We start from the raw sequence: 19,937 nt of genomic DNA, 5'->3' as shown, positions 1-19,937 counted from the left end.
AGAAAAGGGGGGGGACTGGCTTGTTCAGTTTATATCACATTTTAAACTAAGGCTGTGGTCACACACACACACAAAATAATCCACTTTCCAACTGGATTTTGCCAGTTCACACAGTAAAAATCCAGTTGGAAAGTGCACTGAAAGTGAATTATTTAATGTGTGTGACTGCAGCCTGAGAGCTATTTTGTGTCAAGGGGACTATTGCTTGCAAAACTAGAACATGGTTAATCAGGCCACATACCATAATATGACCTGATGTTCTTAACACGAGTTCAATCTTAACTCCTAAGAGAAAAATGGAATCATTTAGGAAGAAAAGTCTTTCCCTCAAAATAATTAGTTTATTTCTTTTTTGCATAATGTTTCAGTTTCCAACTATAAATTAAAAAAAGCTTAGAAAGAAGTTACAAAATTGAGTTGAGTGGACCAGAATAGCCCAGAGTTTCTCACACATGACATCATTTCACAGCTTCTTTCTCTTCCTCAGCTGAAGTACAATCTTGTGGTTGACCCTATATCCAAACTTGGCCACATATCATTTGGTGGTGCTCTCTTCCTCAGAATCTAAAAATAAAATAAAATATCAAAATCAAAACCATGTATCTGAACAGATCTGAATGGATTAAATGCAAAGATTCCTTATCTCAGTGCCCTGTTCCATGAGTATTTCATTTCCTTAAAAAATAGAAAATCAAACTCCACATGACAATCGTATCCATTTTTGCCATGCCTTTTAAAAAGCAAACCAGAGGCTCCCCTGCAAAGCCATTCAATTTGGGCATGACACTCACTGTGCAAACAGAACTTCATTTTCTAACTGTCTTAGATAGAATGGATGATCACATTCCTCCCAAAAAACACTGATGGATGATAAATGGGCATAGAGCATTCACGGGCGATATAGATGTGTGCACATATGACAAGGTGAAGAGCAACAGTCAGAGCTGGTTCAAAACACGGAAATAAGTAGAGGCCATGTATGAATTGTTCCAAGGGCTGGGAAGACCCATGCTATCTAATCAGGAGGAAGCCTCACAAGGCTTGAATAGCTCAATGGCCCTTAGAAGGGTCCTGGAAGCCATAGGTTAGGCAATGCCAGTTTCTAACTTTTGTCAAATTGCTAGTCTTCAGGTGGGAGGAGTGTTAATTTGGGGGCAGAAGTAAATTATATAAACGGTGAAATAAAAGGAATCTCGTTTCCCTGAGCCTCTTGAGAAAGTAAATAATTAACAGCAAATCTTAAGCAGTGTTATACCCTTCTGACTCCAACAGACGTAGGAGGGTGTAACCCTGCTTAGGACTGCCCAACAGATAATTAACTGGCAAGCAAGATACATATTATCAGAATGAGACACATGACACAGGAAACTGATTTCTACCAATTCAAACCACTGATAGTGGTATTGTCTATTCAGACTGGCAGCAGCTTTCCAGGGTCACTGGCAGAGGCCTTTCACATCACCTCCTACCTGATCCTTTTAACTGAAGATGCCAAGAATTGAGCTCTGGACTTTCTGCATGCCAAGCAGATGCCCTACCATTGATTCAGGGGTGCCATTAGTTTTTTCCAAGGAAAAACAATTCCATGTATTGCCCTTCATAGCTGACAAAGGGAACTTTGACTCTCAAAAGCTTATCCCCGGGAAATCTTGTTGGTCTTCAATGTGTTGCTACACTCAAATCTTGTTCATATATTCCCTTGGTGCACTACTTGCACTAACCAAAATCCAGTGCTGATAGCACCAAATTATTTCATCATGTGATAGAAATAGGTGGGGAAATTGCCACAATTCAGACAGGTAGCTTTCTTGTGTCTGATAAGCATACTTGAAATTGCTGCATTGATTTCTTTTTTAGAATTACGGGAAAACAATCTCTGCAGCCTCTAAAGGTTTAAAACCATCATCATACAAATGTCACAGAACTGTGCCTGTGTGACTGGTCTATCATTGATGACATCTATGAGAGCCCAGTACCACGTACCATGGTTTGGAAAACCATCTGAACTGAGTCATCGTCTGGCAAACCATAAACAAGATGCCTACAGCCTGATAATAGTGAATTGGTCTTAATGTACTTTAAGGGCATAAAGTGGTGATTTTTCACGTGGCTGCACAATAACAGAACTGCACAGTAAGAAATGGGCAAGATCTATCCCATAGAACATTAGATGCAGGTGTCAAAATACTCTCAACATGCCCACACAAAGCATAGATTAGCACATGCCATATAACTTACAAGTATAGATTATGAATTTCTATCTAAATAATCAACCATTTTCAGTCTGTATCACTAAGGCATGCATTTTGGTAATCAGACCTGCAAGCGTGTGCTTTGTGTGTATGTGTGTGTGCATGCATATGCTATATGCTAAGCATTTTAGTATATTGTTAACAGTCAGGACCTTTCCTTCTACACTGCAAGATCTTCAGAATGATGGTCTGGAGAAAAACTAAAATACATTGTAATCAAGCAAGGTTCTTCTATTAGTGTCAGGTATACACATTTCCATCACGTTTCCCATTAAACAGAGCATGATGCACATCAACCTTCCCCCTTGCAGCACTTGCCTTTCTTCTTTTGCCTGTGGTAGTATTTCCTAGCAGTTGATTCATCTGCCATAATCATGCTAGTTCTATGCCACTGCTCAACCACTACCAAGGTGGACTATGGTAGTGAGTATAGCAAACTGTCTGAATCATAAGCCAATCTGTTTTGGTTTTGGGTTTGTTTTTGTTTTTTTGCATAGCATCTTAACATCCAGCTTGTGCAGGTCTCCTGCTGGTAATTGCATAGGCATCGGCTTCAACTGTAGCTCATTCATGACATGAGGCAAGGAGAGTGTGAGGAACAGTTTCCCTCTTCATCTGTTACACTGGAATCATGACAAGCTTGTGTACCTTTGGCATTCACTTTTGCGATCCTCCATAATGTTTAAATCCACCATGAAACATCATGAACTATCAGTGAAGTGGGGCATAATTAATAATCACTCCAGCACATGCTTATTTTGCAGGGCAGATTTCCCCTTCCCCTCATGAGAATTACTTGTAGTTGGAACAAAAACAATATCCAGACACAATAGAGAGAGACTAAAGTATTTTTTTTTAAGTATAAATACTGAAAAACATTTTACAATAAGTTTTGAGAGGCAAGACACATAAGCTACAGGCCACTTATAAATTCAAAATGCTTTTTATTTTCAATCACAACTTTCATTTTAAAGCTTTTGTTTGTTTTTACCTTTCATGGTTGCAGAGGTGCATTTAAAAATCGGTGGGTGGGGATCAGGAATCAAATAAAAAGAAATCCAAATTCAACAGTTCAGTCACACCAGTGCCAACTAGAAATCTGCAAGACGCTCTGGGAAGAATTTCAAGAATTTTCAAGGTAGGGATAATTGATGCTGTTGAAGTGTTTTGTGTGCCAAATGTCCCCCAAATGTCCCCCAAAGTCCATCCCATCAATTCCCCCCCCATTGGCTATTGAACAGCTCAGTATCATATTTTAAGTTGGAATATTTTATGATGACAACTAATCAAGGTTCACACAGTGAATGAAATTATGCCACAGTACCTTGATACCAACAGATTTGACTTGGTGATATCAAAAATCAAGTTCAGAATGAGGACAATGCTTCCAGCTGTCCTTTCTAAGGGTGAGGATAACATAGCGAATGTGATGGAGGATCGTATGTAGATGCTTACAGAGCCAATTCAAAGAGAAGGCAGTGCTTTCTACCTCTCTCTTAATATTTTTACCCCTCTTTGCAGGCCCTTATAAAATTGCTCAAATTTTGGCAACCCCTCCAAACCCTCCCACTTACAGATTAGGCCTACCACAGGGGCCCTTGAATCCATTTTGAGTGACAAATTCAGTTCTGCTATGTAAAGTGATTTGGGAGTTTACAGCTGCTGATGCATTTATCTGCCTGGCTTTAGAGTAGATTCTCTACCAATGTTATCTAAGAGACAGTGAAGTTATTCAAATGCATTGCTCTTTGAAACTTCAGTTGTTGTACAGTTGCACAGTTGAGTCCAACTCTTTGAAAAGGCATATGTTGACATTCTTAAAAGCTGACTTGAGACTTTTGGACCTCCATATCAAGCATGAGCCAATCACTAGTAACCATGTACTCAGCAGAACTGATTTAAAGCTTTCCCCTCTTCTGCAGACATCTTTGGGGGGAAATGCCATTGTCATGATCATTGACTAAAGGTGCACATCTTCCATTTTAAAATGTTGAAAATGCTGACCATGTTTTGTGCTGTGATAACTTAAAATGCATATATAGTTAAGTTAAAAAACAAAAAACAACTACAATTAATAATTAGTAGAACAACTAAGGTTTTCTTTTGGAACTAGTTTCAAGAGGGTAGCTGTGCTGGTCTGCAGTAAAAGAGCTAGATTAGAGTCCAGTAGCACTTTAGAGACCAATGAAGGGAGCTTCAACTCTTGAAAGCTCACAAAAATCTTGTTGGTGTCTAAGGTGGTCTACTGGACTTGAATCTAGGCCTTTGGAACTAGTGAGAGATATTACACCTGTGTTAGCCTGATTGGGGACCTCTGATGATGGAACAAGGCTGGATACAGTAAGCTATTTGTAGCTGGATCTGAATCCAAGACAAAACAGGACCGATTTCACACAAGAGCTGCGCCGTGGTCGTGCCTCCCTTTGCCTTGCTTCTATTGGTCAATTTCCCACTCGAAGCCGCGCGGCCGCATTTTGACCCGCGGCTTCGCCCGATTTTCTTCACGGTTTTGTGATCCTGTTTTGGGGTTTTTTGGCCCCCCGAAGGAGATTTTTTTATTGAATTTTCTAATAAACTACAAAGAAAAAAAAGGGAAGGGTAACTATAAACTATGGGAGAAACAAAAGAAAACAACTAAAATCCCAAGAGGTGGAAGCCAGTATAAGGCTTATAACAAGATTAATACAAATTAGTAATTAGCTTAAAATCAATACCATTTCATGTGAGATACATATACATGCTTATCTTATCAAAGTTAAAATGTCTGTTCAAGAAGCTCTTTTGACGTGTTGTTATGCTGTTTTCTCTTCTTAATAAATTTTTTTTAAAAAATTAGCATGTGTTAGAGTGAAATTCAAAGTCCTTCGGCATCACTTCTTCCCTCTTCTGCTTCTCATGTAGCCCTCTTTTGAGGGCAGCTGCCCCCAATTGTGCATCTGTAACTTCTTCAGGGTTCAAGGAATCTTGATCACTCCCACTTCCATCTCCTCCATCATCCTCTTCCTTGCCGTCCTCTCCTGTAGAGCCAAGATGCTGCTTCAGAAACTCCCGCGCTTTAAAGACCGTATCAATTCTTATTTTCTTCTCGTTCATTGTAGATAAGATGCCTTCAGGCACCAGCCATCTGTACCGGATATTGTTTGTTTGCAAAAAGCTTATTAAGTCTTTGACGTTTTTTGAGAATCACGAAACCGTGGGGAAAATCGGGCGAAGCCCCAGGTCAAAATGCGGCTGCGCGGCTTCGAGTGGGAAATTGACCAATAGAAGTGGGGCAAAGGGAGGTGCGACTGTGGTGCAGCTCTTGTGTGAAATTGGTCCTGAAGAGTGAGTGGTTGACAGTCTAGTCAGGAATGGGATAAGGAAATTCTTCACTGATTTACTTTCCCCATGTCTTAGTGGGATAGTCAGATGCACATCCTGACTTTTTCAAACTCCAGGTGATGAATCTGTAGCTCCTTCTTTTAGACTGATTGTTATTACTAGGGATGCCAGTCTCTGGGTGAGACCTGGGAATCCCTTGGAATTTCAGCTTAACTCCAGACTGCAGAGATCAGTTCCTCTGGAGAAAATGGATGCTTTGGATTCTATGGCATTGTACCCCACTGAGTTCCCTGTCCTTCTTGGGCTCCATCCCCAAATATCCAGGGGTCTCTCAACCTGGAGCAGACAACTCTACCCCCCATCCCTTACCAGCCAGGGAGTACCTGGGGCAACCCTAGTTATTACCTAGGGTATTCATAGGCCTAAGACTGTATTACTGAAATGTAGTCTTCATGTGACTGCCCTTGGTAACTGTGCCTACTTGGTGTTCAGTCCTTGCAAGGAGCTTGGAACACATCACAGTACCTCTGTTTAACTTATCAAGATTTAGCTTAACTGTCTGAATAAGTGAGATACTTTAAAATATGCTTTCTCCCCATATGTTATCATGATCTGAAAAATCGACCAGCTGATAATTAATATTCCCAAGTAGTCTATTTGAAAGGTTAGGTGTGGAGATGTGAAAATGTGGGAAAATACTGGAAAGGAGAAAATATTTTCCACAGGTATTTTCTTTTTCAATTTTCCAATTGAAAAATGGAGAATTGGGGGAGGGGACCCTTCTTACGACTTAAATGGTTTTAATGGCTGGGTGTTAAAATATTGTTTTACTTGCTATTTTCCCCTCAGAATTTTTTATTTCTAATAACTAGATGAGGCAATCTACACCACTAGATAATTACAGTTCCTTTTGCCTGGTTCAGATTCTGCCTTTTTCTTTAGCACATGGGGAAGAAAAACTAAAAATGTTTTAACGATACCTTTCAGTAAGTTGTATGTGCCTCAGGCAGGTTTTATTTCATATCCTAAAGCAATAAATAATAAAATAGGAAAGGCACAAGTGTCACCCCCCCAATTTCCATTTTCTTACCAAAAAGGGGAGGGAACCCTGTGGCTTCAAAATTTCTAGAAATGTTATATCTCTGGGATAACTTTGGAATGATTCAAATTGTAAGGAAATTTTAGAATGATAAAATACAATCTATGAGTGAACTCCCCACCAATTTATAGACCCTGGTTAAAATATTGGATAGAAACCACACACTAGTTCCTGTCCCAGTGGAATATAACAAGGCTCTAACTACATTTATATAGGTAGACACTTTCCTCTGCTAAAATAAGAATGGAACCTATTCAGCACATCTTATTTCAGAAGCCAGTATCAAGACCTGGAACCTGATTCTAAAAGCCGAAACAGAAGTGATAAAGATAATTCACCCGTAAAAGGCAGCAGAAGGCATAGAACAGATTCAGACTGGGCCCATATAGAGCATGTTTTATTCAGACTTGTGAGCCATAAATGTCAATGTCATTCCATTAGTACTGAAGTATAAGAAATAGTTTGGCTACCTTAATATAAGATGCTGAATTACTATAAATCTTTTATGGGGCCTTTTGTTGACATTTTCTTGTTGCTGCCACTATTACTGCTTAACCATTCCAGCCCCAAGTTGAGAAATAAATCCTCCCAATTTAACAAAGAAATTGAATTAGCAAGTACTAAAAGTGCTGTAAGTCCCAGGTAAGATGACCATGGAAAGGATGGATTGTATTTATATTTTAGAGTTAAAAGGAAAATACACTTTGTTCTAGATGTTGTGATAAACAAACAAGACTGACTGAGGATGCCCTTTTAAAGATCCCATCTTTGTGTCTGCTTGAGATAGCATAGAAATCATGAAGGCTTTCTTGTGAGGTTACTGCTTCCCTGGTGATGGATATGATTGTCAACCTCCAGATGTGGCTTGGAGATATCCCAGAATTACAGCTGATCTCCATATGAAAGATATCTGTTCCCCTGGATAAAAAGGCTACATTGGGGGGGGAGTGAACTCATGGCCTTATACCCCGCTGAGCTCCCTCCCTTCCTCAAGCTCCACCCCCAAAATTTCTAAGAATTTTCCAACCCAGAGCTGACAACCCTAGTGGAACACTCTATCACTGGAAATCAGCCCATGTCCAAGATTGGGTATCTTTTGGACTTACTACAAAACTTTTCTGTTTGCATTTCATTTGTGGTTAAATTCAAGAGGGAGGTGGGAAGACTGTGAATGCTATTTCAACCTGATGACAATTTCTTTCATGTTGTGACATTTTTATATTCATTTAAATGGTTATAAAAAACAAAACCTAACATCCTTACATTAAGTGTAGCAATTGGTTTTTCTGTGAGCAATTCTTTTCTAAGAGAGATAATGAGACCCATAGCTACTAATCAGGCACATATGGTTTGAATTTGAATCTACATTCAAAGAATGATCCTCTGTGGTGCCAGTCTTCATTTCCTCATTCAAAACCAGTCCTTAATTTCTTCATTCCTCCTCCCCACCTAGTATTATTAATATCATCATGACTGGAAATAGTCAAATATTTTAGTGCTGGTCCCACATAAATGACCAAAGTAAAAAGGAAATAGTACTTGGGGAGGGGGGAAGTTGTTGTTGGCTGTATAAGAAGTTTGTTCAGCACAATTATTTTCTATCTCAAGTGTAAATGGTTATCCTCAGGGGTCATTTGGGGGGGGACGCGGGGGGACGCCATCCCCCCGGGTGAGGTGCGGGAGGGCGGGGCCTGGAGCTCCCTGCTGGTGCCCGCTGGAGCCGCCGGCTGTGGGGAGGACACACTTCCGGTGATGTCAGCGGGTGTGGCATATGCTAATGAGTTATGCTAATGAGTCCCCCTAGCTCTTTTTCTACGAAATGACCCCTGGTTATCCTATATTATTTAAAACCTTGGTTAAAATATTGGTGGTAATCAAACCCTGTTAATTGTTCACACAGTCTTTATCACTAGTGCTGTGAAAACCTGTAATCACAGAAATGCTCTTTGCGTACCCCAGGTTTTTTTAACTATAGTCAGTAATGGCTGTAGTGCCTTTCTTTAGGAAATACTGTCAATGGGGTATAATACCATGTGATATGCCAAGCGTTTCTGTAAAAGAAATAGCCACACAGTACCTCTATACTTCACAAATGATTGGATACCTCAACACATGAAACCCTGGTAAACTGGGAATCCACAACCACAACTGAAGTGCATATGAAAAATGTTGCCCTTTTGATTGGGGCAAATGGCAATGTACCATCTTTAAACATTAGCTGACGTCTGAAAGTCTGGGGAGTGGTAGAAACAAACTGCTGTATTAATTTGGGTAACCAGACATGTATGTAATTATCTGAGAATCTTAGGAACACACTTTTTCTGCAATTTTTTTCAAGCACAAAAATGTTTATTTTTCTTCTCTTTAATATATACAATCTCTGTGTGTGGGGAGGTGAAAGGGATAAGTGCCACTGACTGTCAGTATACAAAGGGATGGACTATACAATGGGCAACAGCAACAACTCGTAGGTTCAGTGCAAGCCAAGGTGGGAGCAGTGTGAACGGATTTTCCATGTTTTGCTCATAAAGCATACATACATGAAATCTAAAATAAAATAAAGTCTCAAACAAAAGAAAAATGCATGTTACAGAGAACAGAAATCTCTTACTACAGTTAAGTATTTTGCCCAGGTAGAAGACTCTGCATCACGTTCTACAAAGTTCAATTCTAACCAAATTGATGGAATATAAGCAAAATGGTACCAACAAAATATTTCAGACAGTCCTTAATGCTTAAAGTACAACAGACTATACAGTTCACAGATCAACAGCTCTGCCTCTTCAGAAGACAGATCAAAAATATAATTGAGAGAGCAGCAGCAGCATACCTTCATTTGTCTGTTGTCATGGTTTTGTCAGTTGTGCCATTATGTTTGTCACTTTTTTCTCCAAAGTAAATTGAGACTTACCACTCTGCAAATCAATCTTAGCAGTTACCTTTCACCTTTAGAATTATAGGTGATGATATAGTTTCTGTGCACAGTAAGGAAGACATTCCCTCCCCCAAAAGCACAAGTCAGGCAAGAAAGATGGTGCACATTCTGCCTATAGTGAAAACTGAGTTAAAATGTAAAGGGGGGGGGGAATCAAGTGTGGCTAAACATCAAAACTCCTCCTTGCTGAGTTTAAAAGGAAAAAAGGAGGGATGGTTGAAAAGAGAACTTCACATTTAATTCTGGTTCAGAAGACTGTAAGCACTTCAGTGACAAGTATTGTTTTGGACTAAGACCACTGATGGGACAAAGGCAGAGTATGTGCAAGGAAAGTTCTGTACTTTACACAGTTTTTATAAGAACTTTGGGACTGGCTCTCCTATAATTCTAATTAGGTTTATTTCACATATGAAGCATGCATGGACTTGTAATGCAACTTAATTACACAAATCTTTTCAGAATAGAACAAACCTTACTGTTGAACAAAAGGAGGGGAAACATCTGCCTGCCATTTTGCTATTTTACAGGAAAATGTAAGTTCTTATATGCAATAGCTTTTCCAGAAAGACTGCATAACAAATTGCACTGCCCAAAGCTATTCCCTGCATACATAATATACAACTTACTTTGAGGCTCCTATAGATACTCCTATTTTTTTAAAAAATCATGTCACTCATTTTATTACTTTTCATTCAAACAAAAGAAGACTTTGATCAGTAACTCCTCCTGTAAACATTGCAGCCACCAGTTAGAATAAAAGCACTTACAGGAGAAAATAGAATAAAATTTCTCAAGAGTTTCAAATGTAAACTTTCAGTTATATACACATATATTTATATATTGCAAATTAAAAATTCAACCTCACATAAGCAGATTGTAAATCATATATACACCTGTCTATTTTTTTTTTTACACCTTTCCAGATGAACCTGAAAAGCTTGAATTCAAGGCACTATACTCCTGCCGGATTAATACAGTCATCTAACCATCAATTCAAGTAAATGTATTTTAAAGGTTGCAGTTTCAAACACTGGAACACAAAACAAAGTGTCTTCAGCAATGATAGAGAAGCAAGTATTGCCATAACAACAAACTTATCTGTGTGAAATTATTTCACAGTGATTGCCTGATGCAGCTCATGGCTGTGTGCACTAGCAGGCCTGAACTGGCTGCCAACAGGTAAACAGAGATCGCTTACGGGCTCAAACACTCAACACTTACAGTCTGGGAATCATCCTCAGGCATCAAGAAGTGACAAAGCTAGGTTATTCTCAAGTGAGGGCCTGGTGGGCTGACAACAGGTTGCTGCACTGGCACTGGAAAGAGCGGCAAGCCAGTTTTTTCCAGAGCCAGACAATGTGCCATGCTCTGGCCTCCCACAATTCCCGGCTGTGCTGTCAGGCCTGACCACTGCACTCCAAAAACTGGCGTTGGGAAAAGTCCTCCGTATTGACAAAGAGGCATCACAAAAGGTTTTACTGTGCCAGAAAGGGTAGTACCTGGCATAGGCACTGGTATAGATGGTGAAACTCCAGGAGTTAATGCAGCTGGCACTGGGCAAGACACTGGAACAATGCACTTGTCCCCCATTCCTGTTCTGACTGAATTAACCTACAAAAACAAACATAAAAAAGCACAGCTATTAAGCTTGTACCCTCCTAACAGTGCAATACTCTATTGCTTTATAGCAAGGACCATTTTCAAATCAAGGGTGTCATGCTCTAGTTTATTCTGAGGGTATGTGCTGGTCTTGCTCCCTCCAGTGGCTGAGATTGTGAATGAAGTGGTACCATTAACAAACTCTTCTGTTTGCATGTGATTTATTATTCTAATTCAAATCCCTCTAGATTCATTTGCATAGTAAGGGATGAATTCCCTGGCCACACTTCACATTAATTTCACTTTCACCACATTGTTATATTAGTCTATATGTTGGGAATTAGTGGCAATAAATCGCATTCTTTCAAAACAAAACAAGGCAGTTCTGTCTCCTATCCCACCCCCCCTTTGACTTCAGGTAGGAAATTCTGATTGCCTATGCATGCTGTAAGCAGTTTTCAGCAGAAGCCAGGCAGTCCATAGTATGTTGATCAGTAGACATGGAAACGTACATGATTTGTGCACCCCCTGCCCTTTAGCAATCTCCCCAGAGAATTGTTGTAGACACTAGAACATATACACACACAAGGGGTTACACCAAGTAGTTCAGCTTCATTGCTCACTGAAAATACCTAGACATGGCAGAACTGGATGAGGGAGCAGGCAAGCCTTCTTTTCTGAACATCGAGAGCTGCTGACTTCCTGAGAATTATGTTCTTAATAATAGACCCACTACCAAAAGAGCAATTATTTTACAAGAGGGCTGTCTGGTCCTCACATGGCAGGTTTTAATTTCTCATATAATTTACAGCTTCTAGCAGTGATTCTATTAAGTCAGCACCTCCTCTTGAATGGTGTTTCTTTTGGGCAAATCCCACTGTACAAGATTAGGGCTGAATTGATATTGAATTGAATTACAGCCAAGAAATTAAGTGTGACATTTTAAAGGTAAAGAATGTACATGGGTTTAAGTGAGGCTGCCTAAGTTGTTTAAAAACAACAACAACAAAAACAATCCCCACTATGTTTTGCATAGCTGGGGAGTTCTGATCTCTAAAATATTGGTTGAAAAAGACCACGGAGTTGTTCTGGTTCCAAGTGTGACATTTTAAAGGTAAAGAATGTACATGGGTTTAAGTGAGGCTGCCTAAGTTTTTTTTTTAAAACCAATCCCCACTATGTTTTGCATAGCTGGGGAGTTCTGATCTCTAATATATTGGCTGAAAAAGACCACTAAGTTGTTCTGGTTCCAAGAAGACTTCTAAATATCATTAAAAAAAACCCCCAAAACTGGTGAGATGAACCAGTTTGTTAATAACATTCACAAGAACAAGTTTCTTTGCAGTACTTTTTGTTCTTCATTCCATAATTAATTCCTTGTGCTTAACAGAAGAAGGATGCAAACATCATGGAATGCACAATGGTAATGGGCACACTAGCCCTATAGACCTGCAGTAGCTATGGATGCACAGCCAATGGTTTCCACCAGTTCTCCTGAGACATTTGATAAATGCTTGGGGAGTAGAGCTGGATAGCCTATATCTGTAGTGGCCACTTGAGTATTTTCATTAACCATTCTATTCTTCAAAGAATTGTCCAGGAACTGGAAGTCTATGGTGGGTGGGGGACAACTTGATCCCCTCACAGGTAAAATCACTGCCAGATAGCAATAAGGGATTCCCAGCTGCAGAGCACAGGCCCCTGGCAGTATGAAGAACATTAGGGGGAGGACGCTAAACATGAAGGATGAATAATGTTTAAAAAGGTGTAATGACAATAGTATTTCGCCCTTCCAGAACATTCAGGAAGTAGCAACACAATAAAATGTACGCTATCCAATTATTTTTCTCAGTAACTGTTGAATGGGGCATGAAATTCATAGTCCAAAGACAAATGTAGCACAACATTGTAAAATATCTGTCTCCAAGAGCTTTTGAAGTTGATTTCCATTTCTTTAGAAGTAGCATGTTTCTAAATTTGACAAGCATTTAGCATAAATAAAATTATGGGCTAGATTTGGCTCAGGTTCCTCAAAATGGGCATCATTCACCTAAGATCATATACTTCTTGTGCCTCCATAGTAGCTAATAGTATAGTAGCTAATTGATTGCTACTGTTCGACATATTAAATATTATTGAGAAAAAAATGAGACTATCTTTCCTACATCTCCTGTTTGCCTAGGTGCTTACAAACACTGTACTGGCCAATGGAACTTTTTAAATGTATAAGTGTGCTTAAAGATCAGGACTCATATAACCTTCATATTTGTTCTTGATGACCTCCTCCAGCCTCAGTCCTGAACAACAAACATACACATTCTTGCTCAATTTGGTTCTGTCTCCCAGTCTCAGTGATGGATTATAGTCCAATATGTGGGAATTATTACATGGATGTGTGAATCAGCATTTTCTCATGAACCATTTTGCTAGCCCAGGTGAGAAAGCTAATGCAATAAAGTTTAAGAGGAGGCAAAGGTGAGGTCAACGGCTGGATTTTTGTCTGATCACTTCAAATACATTTCCACCCATTGGAACTACAGAAGTAATAAGAAAATTCATTGGTCACTCTGCCACGCCATTATGCTACCAGCCAATATACCAGACTTCCTTCATCTCATACTAATTAGTGTGATTCTAACTCTCAGCAGTAACTAAACTGAACTTCAACCCAAGGCTAGCTTGAAGTCATAGGAAAGGAGAAAAAAAGCAGTGGGAAAAGAAAGATAGTAGAGCCAGCAGAGGCACAGGAAAAGAACCAGCCGACAAAGGTTAAAGGGATGGGAAAAGAAACAGAATATGCCATAAAAGGGGCAAGGAAGGAGGATTAGATTTAACTGTGAACAGGAAGAACTGGGGCTATCATTTGCCTGCTCACTAAGCCATATACTATATTTATGGCCCTTTTCCATATATTTGGTTTTATCCTGCTTTTCCCCTACACTGGTTACAAAGTAAAATCCAATAACAAAAATTAAAACAAAAATAGGTGACACAATAGGCCTCCCCAGTCAAACTTAAAACAGGTGATGAACAAAGACACTCTAGACAGCTCACTTTGGCCACAGGTTAAGAACCAAGGATCAAAAATTTAGATCTGCTTGTTAGCTTGCACCTCTTGCCAAAACCAGCGGTTTTGTAGCAATTTTGTAATGCTCATAGGGTGAACTGTTTTTGAGCCAATCATCCCATTTGTATCTTTCTATTAAAACCCAACACATTTCCTGATTGATCAAGATGGGTAGTCGTGTTAGTCTGTCTGTACCAGCAGAAAAGAGTAAAAATTCAGTAGCACCTTAAAGACTATCAACATTTGTGGTAGGGTATGAGCTTTCTTGAAACATGGCAGCTCATACCCTACCACAAATTTTGTTAGTCTTTAAGGTGCTACATTTCATTGGAGCTCTGTTTTTTAAATTATCCCTCAAGATTTCTGAAAGTATCTAATCCCCCCTAACCAAAGTTGTGTCAGTATTTTAGATATTCTCCACCTTGGGACAATGTGTAACTCAATCTCAGACCCTTTGTCATTTGGGGGTTCCAAGAACCCACTGTAGTTGTCTGCATGGTTGTCAGTGACAGCCATGACAGCTACAATAAGAAAACTCTTCCTTCATATCAAGACTCTTCAGTGTATATAACCATATGAATTAAGCATAAGTCACTTTTTTCGTGTAAAAAAATTCACCACACCTTTCTTTGCATTTCTTTCAAAAGCTATTTTCCTTAATTACCTGCATGGTCAATTATTAAAATCCTCAAGGAGTTAAATCTGTAATCCTAAACACACTGACTTTGGACCAAGTTCCATTAAAACAAGTTAATACTTAGTTCTGAGTGAATATGCCTAGTAGCAAATGTGCTTAGATTGTTGAAATCAGTGGAAATTAAGTGCTGAAATGATTCGTTAACCAAATTTCTGATCCAGCAAGAGAGATCTGCACTGGTAAACAGCCTTCCACGTGTTACTGATGCAGATCTGAATGCAAACCTAGATACACATTCCACCAACCTCACTATGTTTGCGTCCTGCTACATTGACTGAATGCATCTTTTGTTGACAGCAGGGACGCAACACCTACATCTCAAGCTCCCCAGTTGTTATACATCACTACTGCTGATCAGCCCATGAGGTCAGCTAGAACAGGGTCTATATTAAAAACTAATTAAAGCATTGTCATAACGTTCTTTATGAAGTCTTCAGCATGTGATACTTCTCTACTCTTGGCTTGCTTCACGTTTCCTGTGTCATACTACAGTTAGTATGACCATTAGAATGTAATAGTGGTCATGGTGGATAACATCAGTGGTCTATATTTAATTCAGCATCCTGTTTCACCCAGTGGCCTGCCAGTCACACCTCCTCCACAGACTTACAAGCAGGGTATGGCATCCAAAGCCCTTCCTCTGTTGTTGTCCCCAGTGCTAGTATTCAGGATCCAGTTAGCCGTCATAGCTAACAGTCACAGATACACCTGTCATATTTTTATCTAAACACATTTTAAACACATCTAAGTTAGTACCTATTACTATATCCTGGGGCAGTAAATTCCACAAGTTTATAGCTGATAGAGTACATGTAACCTACCTTCTATCTTGTACTCTGAAAAGGACTATGATGAATGTCCAATGGTACTTGAAATTTACATTATTCACTAAAAGCAGCAGACATAAAGTGTTCACTGAAGCAAGTGCAGACTTTACTCCCTCCTATTTTTAATTCCTTTTCATCCTGCACCCACACAAAAATTCTTGCTTCCCAGCCAACTAGCTAGAGTCAAGCTCAAACAGATGCATCATTCTACTATTTCCAGTATGTTTAACATATCACCTACTTGCAACTGAAACAAGACTGCACCCTTTATGTTGACTTCAGCATTTCTCCCTAGCTCATTCTCTTTCCCTATCTCCTTGTCACACCTTATGGACTCTGACCACATCATTGCAACACATGCCATGGGGGGAAAAAAGAAAACATAAATAGTTGTAAAATATACTGGTCACAACTTTTCAAAGATAATTTGTTCCATTTGAAGAGTTGTTATGCACAGTATAAGGCAATATACCATGTTACGATATAGTTAGGAAACTATATCTATATATAATTTGTAAACTATATGCGGTTTACAAACGATGGGTGGACAATGGTACTACTTATCCCCATTACAGTTTAAAATTATGTTCCATGCACATTTCATGATGTGGTAAAAATGATAAAATGGCCACCCTTGTATATAATTGACTTCAAGATGAAAATAACAAATTTATGTTGGCCATTCATGTTTCAGAACCAAACTGAGAGGTAATGTTATGCGGTGTACTGTAGAACTGTCCATGCTATTGAAGCAAATAAGCATGTTTCTAAGAAAGTAAAAAGATGTGGTTTATACTGGGCACTGTGCTTTCATACAAACAAATAAAACAGGGCAAAACACTTATTGAAAGCAACTGATCCAAGAAGAGATATCTATTTTCTCCAGTATAAAGTTTTGTCTTAGAAGAATGATGATGCTAAGAACAACAGTACCTTGAATAAAAACAACCAGGTTGAGCACACTGTGTATTGTATGGCAAAAACGGAGGGATACTGTATTCATACTCAAACAATAGGCATGTAATCACCTTTCATAATTAAAGGTTTGTTTGTAAATCATTATGTATTAATATATACAGTAAGCATTTACATTTGGTACAGAGCTTCAATGGTCTTCTCTTAGGAAAGGCAACGAGTCTCTTAGGACTTGCACAAGCTCAGTTTTTATCCAAGCGCATCTCATGATGCAACTGCTTTCTCTAACTGGACAGAGGATTAAGGATGTTTGATCCTGCTTCCTGTATGTTACTGTCAAATTTAAAGGAGAGGAAGGAAAAGATTGCTGAGCCAGAGCCTTCACTGCTTTGCAGTCCCTTTCTGCTCTAAATGTGCTTCTGGCAGGGATTAATCCTTCAACTGCATATATTTTAGGAACTCAAACATTGTAATGTAAGATTTTAATCACCTATGCAGTTCTGGAAAAACACTAGAAAGTGAGTGCTGCTTTGTAATAAATAATCCAACTAACCTAAAGTATATTTGAAGTACAATTTTGCAGGTAAGACACCTGCATGTAACCATTTGCAGATAGCAAGGTAACCTGCCTAGGAAATGAGACCTAAGATTTAGAAAATGTGTTCGGTTGCCAAGGTAATCACTCTTACTTAACTCCATTCTTTCTCTTGCTGTTCAATAACATGAAGTTGAATCCAGCCTCCACATATGGAACACAGCTTGAATAAGTTATCTACTCTTTCCAGCTCCTTGTACCACTGAAAAACTGCTCTACAAGCATGGGGGACCCTTGGGAACAATATGGGATATGGTGCAGAGTGTCTAAGGTGGAAATTGGCTGAAATTCCTTGTTTTATGGGAGAGGAAGAACATTTCCACCAATTTCATGCTTCGTACTACAGTTGGCCCCTGCCACATCCCACATCTAAGGTCCCTTCCATGAGCTTCACCGCAGTTTAACAATGTTTAAAAATATTGTCAAAATCCTGTGAAAACTGCTACTATTAAACTTATACTTTAATAAAATATTGTGATAATCAGCTATAATATTAATAAAAAAGTTTGTGGTGTTACTGACCAATATTTAACAGGTGTTTTATTATGGGCAGACACTCACACAGATGCATCCCCAGGTTTTTTTTCCTGAGTCTTGACTTTGTGTTTTCATTATTAGAACTATGTTTACTACTTATTTTCAGTCTTTATAGAAGGAAACTAAAAACAGCAGTAATTTGATATGGAATCCTAACATCTAAGAAAGCACCAAGAAACAAAATCTATCAACACAGCCTGAATGAGCCATGTGAAGTTTTATAAATTGCATGTATAAAGTAATTCCCCTGTAGAATGGTGTTAGCTTCTGTTTTCTGGTTGTCACCTATACTTGCGCCTGATCCAGTACATCTAGCAAGCTTTCCAGGGATATTTCTAAACATACACAGTACTCTCTGTAGAAAGGAGCTTCCCATTCTCTTCAGTGACAAAGGAGGCTCCTCATTGCATGAACATAGTTTATGCTCTTTATATCCACAGAAAATGGAGGCAGCCCCTGCTTGCTGATAACTGTGGATGTACATTGTGGGGAGTGCCATAGGAACACTGGTTCAAATGATAGGCACATGAGTTTGTATTTGCATACTCTTATTTATCAACATGTACTCCATGTACCCTGGTTGAAGATAATCAAATTTGGAAATGGGTAGTGGTGGTAATGGTGGTAATGGTGGCATGGTAAGAAGATGACTAAGAACCTGTCTTTTGCTTTTACTGCACTTGCATCTATCAATTAAGCTTTTTACTGAGAAATATATATTAGTGATATAAACATTAAAAAAACTGCCATCTTTCCCTTTTAAAAGGCAGATTGTTGGCACAGCCTTTAGCAGAAGAACCTGTAAGCTGATGCCACCAAACCTATATTCCAGCAAAGTACTGGATGTAGATTTTAATAATGCATATAAAATAACAAAAAAGAAACTTCAGCAAAGTTGTTTAAATTTTTTTAAAAGACAAGCAACCTTTGATTACCAGTGAGAGTATTGCTGCATATCAACTATCAAGTCACAATTCTTCATCTGTAAAAACTTTTATGCTGAAACATACATTGTCAAGATCAAGTCCAGGGAGACAAAAATTAAGCTATTTTAGCAGTTATTGAAGTGAAATGGATATTACATGAAGTATGCTCTTTTAAGCTTAGGTCCTCCAAACACCAGCTTTGCAATGGCTTTCAGACACAAAGCAAAATGTAATGCTCTTCAAGGAGTGCCACTTACTCCACACATCTCATTCTGTGTCTGCATCGGATTAGCTTTAGGCTCCATGTCTTGCCGTTTTTGGTTCTGCTTCAGTTGATTCAAGGATGGTTTTGCTTGAACAGCTTCCACTGTTTTGCTTGTCCATTGATCCACCAGCTTGTGGAGATCATCTGTGAAAGTTCCTTTCTTGTTGTTACTATTGTTTGCTTGTACCTGTACTTGTAGTGTTGTTTGCGGTAGAGGATCTGGACATGCTACAAGACTGTTTGTTGAGGATCCTAAGATATCACAGAAAGAGGAGAATCAGCTCAGCAGGCAATACTGGCACCCTATATTTTTCTCTGGGTTACATTCACTCTTTCACAACATTTCAGAATCTCAGCTACTGGTTTTCCTTCCAACTGCTTCTTCCAAAGGACAGTTTTGCTCCAAAAAATGGTCTAAGAAATTACACTTTCTGTTATTTTATTGATGATATATATACATATATTAACTAATTAGAGGGAAACTTTTTTTAAAAAATTACATTGTAAGTACATTGTTCGTATGAATCCCCCACAAAAGTAAATATTGGACAAAGGCTCTAAACAAAGTGGAACGTTAAAAATGGAAAGAAAATTAAATCCAGATATCCTTAATATGGCCCTGAACTGGATGGTTCAGTCTCATCAGATCTTGGAAACAATGCTGGAAAGCCCTGGTTAATACTTGGATGGGAGACCACCAAGGAAGTCCACGGTCGCTACACAGAGGCAGGTAATGGCAAACCCCCTCTGGACATCTCTTGCTTGAAAACCTAATGGGGTCACCATAAGTCAGCTGTGACTTGATGGCACTTTACATATACTTACCCTTAACATGTGCTAGGAGTCTTGTGGCACCTTAAAATAACATGTTTTATCGCGGAATAAGCTTTTACGGACTACAG

General features: G+C 39.0%; 1 protein-coding gene across 1 annotated transcript in view; it reads right to left on the bottom strand.

Moving 5' to 3' along the window:
- Window positions 1–502: 502 nt before the first annotated feature.
- Window positions 503–19,937, bottom strand: part of WNK2 (WNK lysine deficient protein kinase 2) — a 172,864-nt gene continuing 153,429 nt past the window's right edge. Inside the window, exons 27-29 of the mRNA XM_015421185.1 lie at window positions 19,028–19,287; window positions 11,107–11,218; window positions 503–564 (exon numbers count right to left, since the gene is read on the bottom strand). Coding sequence (XP_015276671.1) covers window positions 536–564; window positions 11,107–11,218; window positions 19,028–19,287 — 401 coding nt within the window. The 3' untranslated portion in view covers window positions 503–535. The remainder of the gene's footprint in view (window positions 565–11,106; window positions 11,219–19,027; window positions 19,288–19,937) is intronic.

The sequence above is a fragment of the Gekko japonicus genome, unplaced genomic scaffold (assembly GCF_001447785.1).
Source record: "Gekko japonicus isolate JY-2015 unplaced genomic scaffold, Gekko_japonicus_V1.1 scaffold149, whole genome shotgun sequence".
Classification (NCBI taxonomy): Eukaryota; Metazoa; Chordata; class Lepidosauria; order Squamata; family Gekkonidae; genus Gekko; species Gekko japonicus.
Note: the sequence above shows the minus strand (reverse complement) of the source record. Positions and strands in the feature narration are given on the sequence as shown.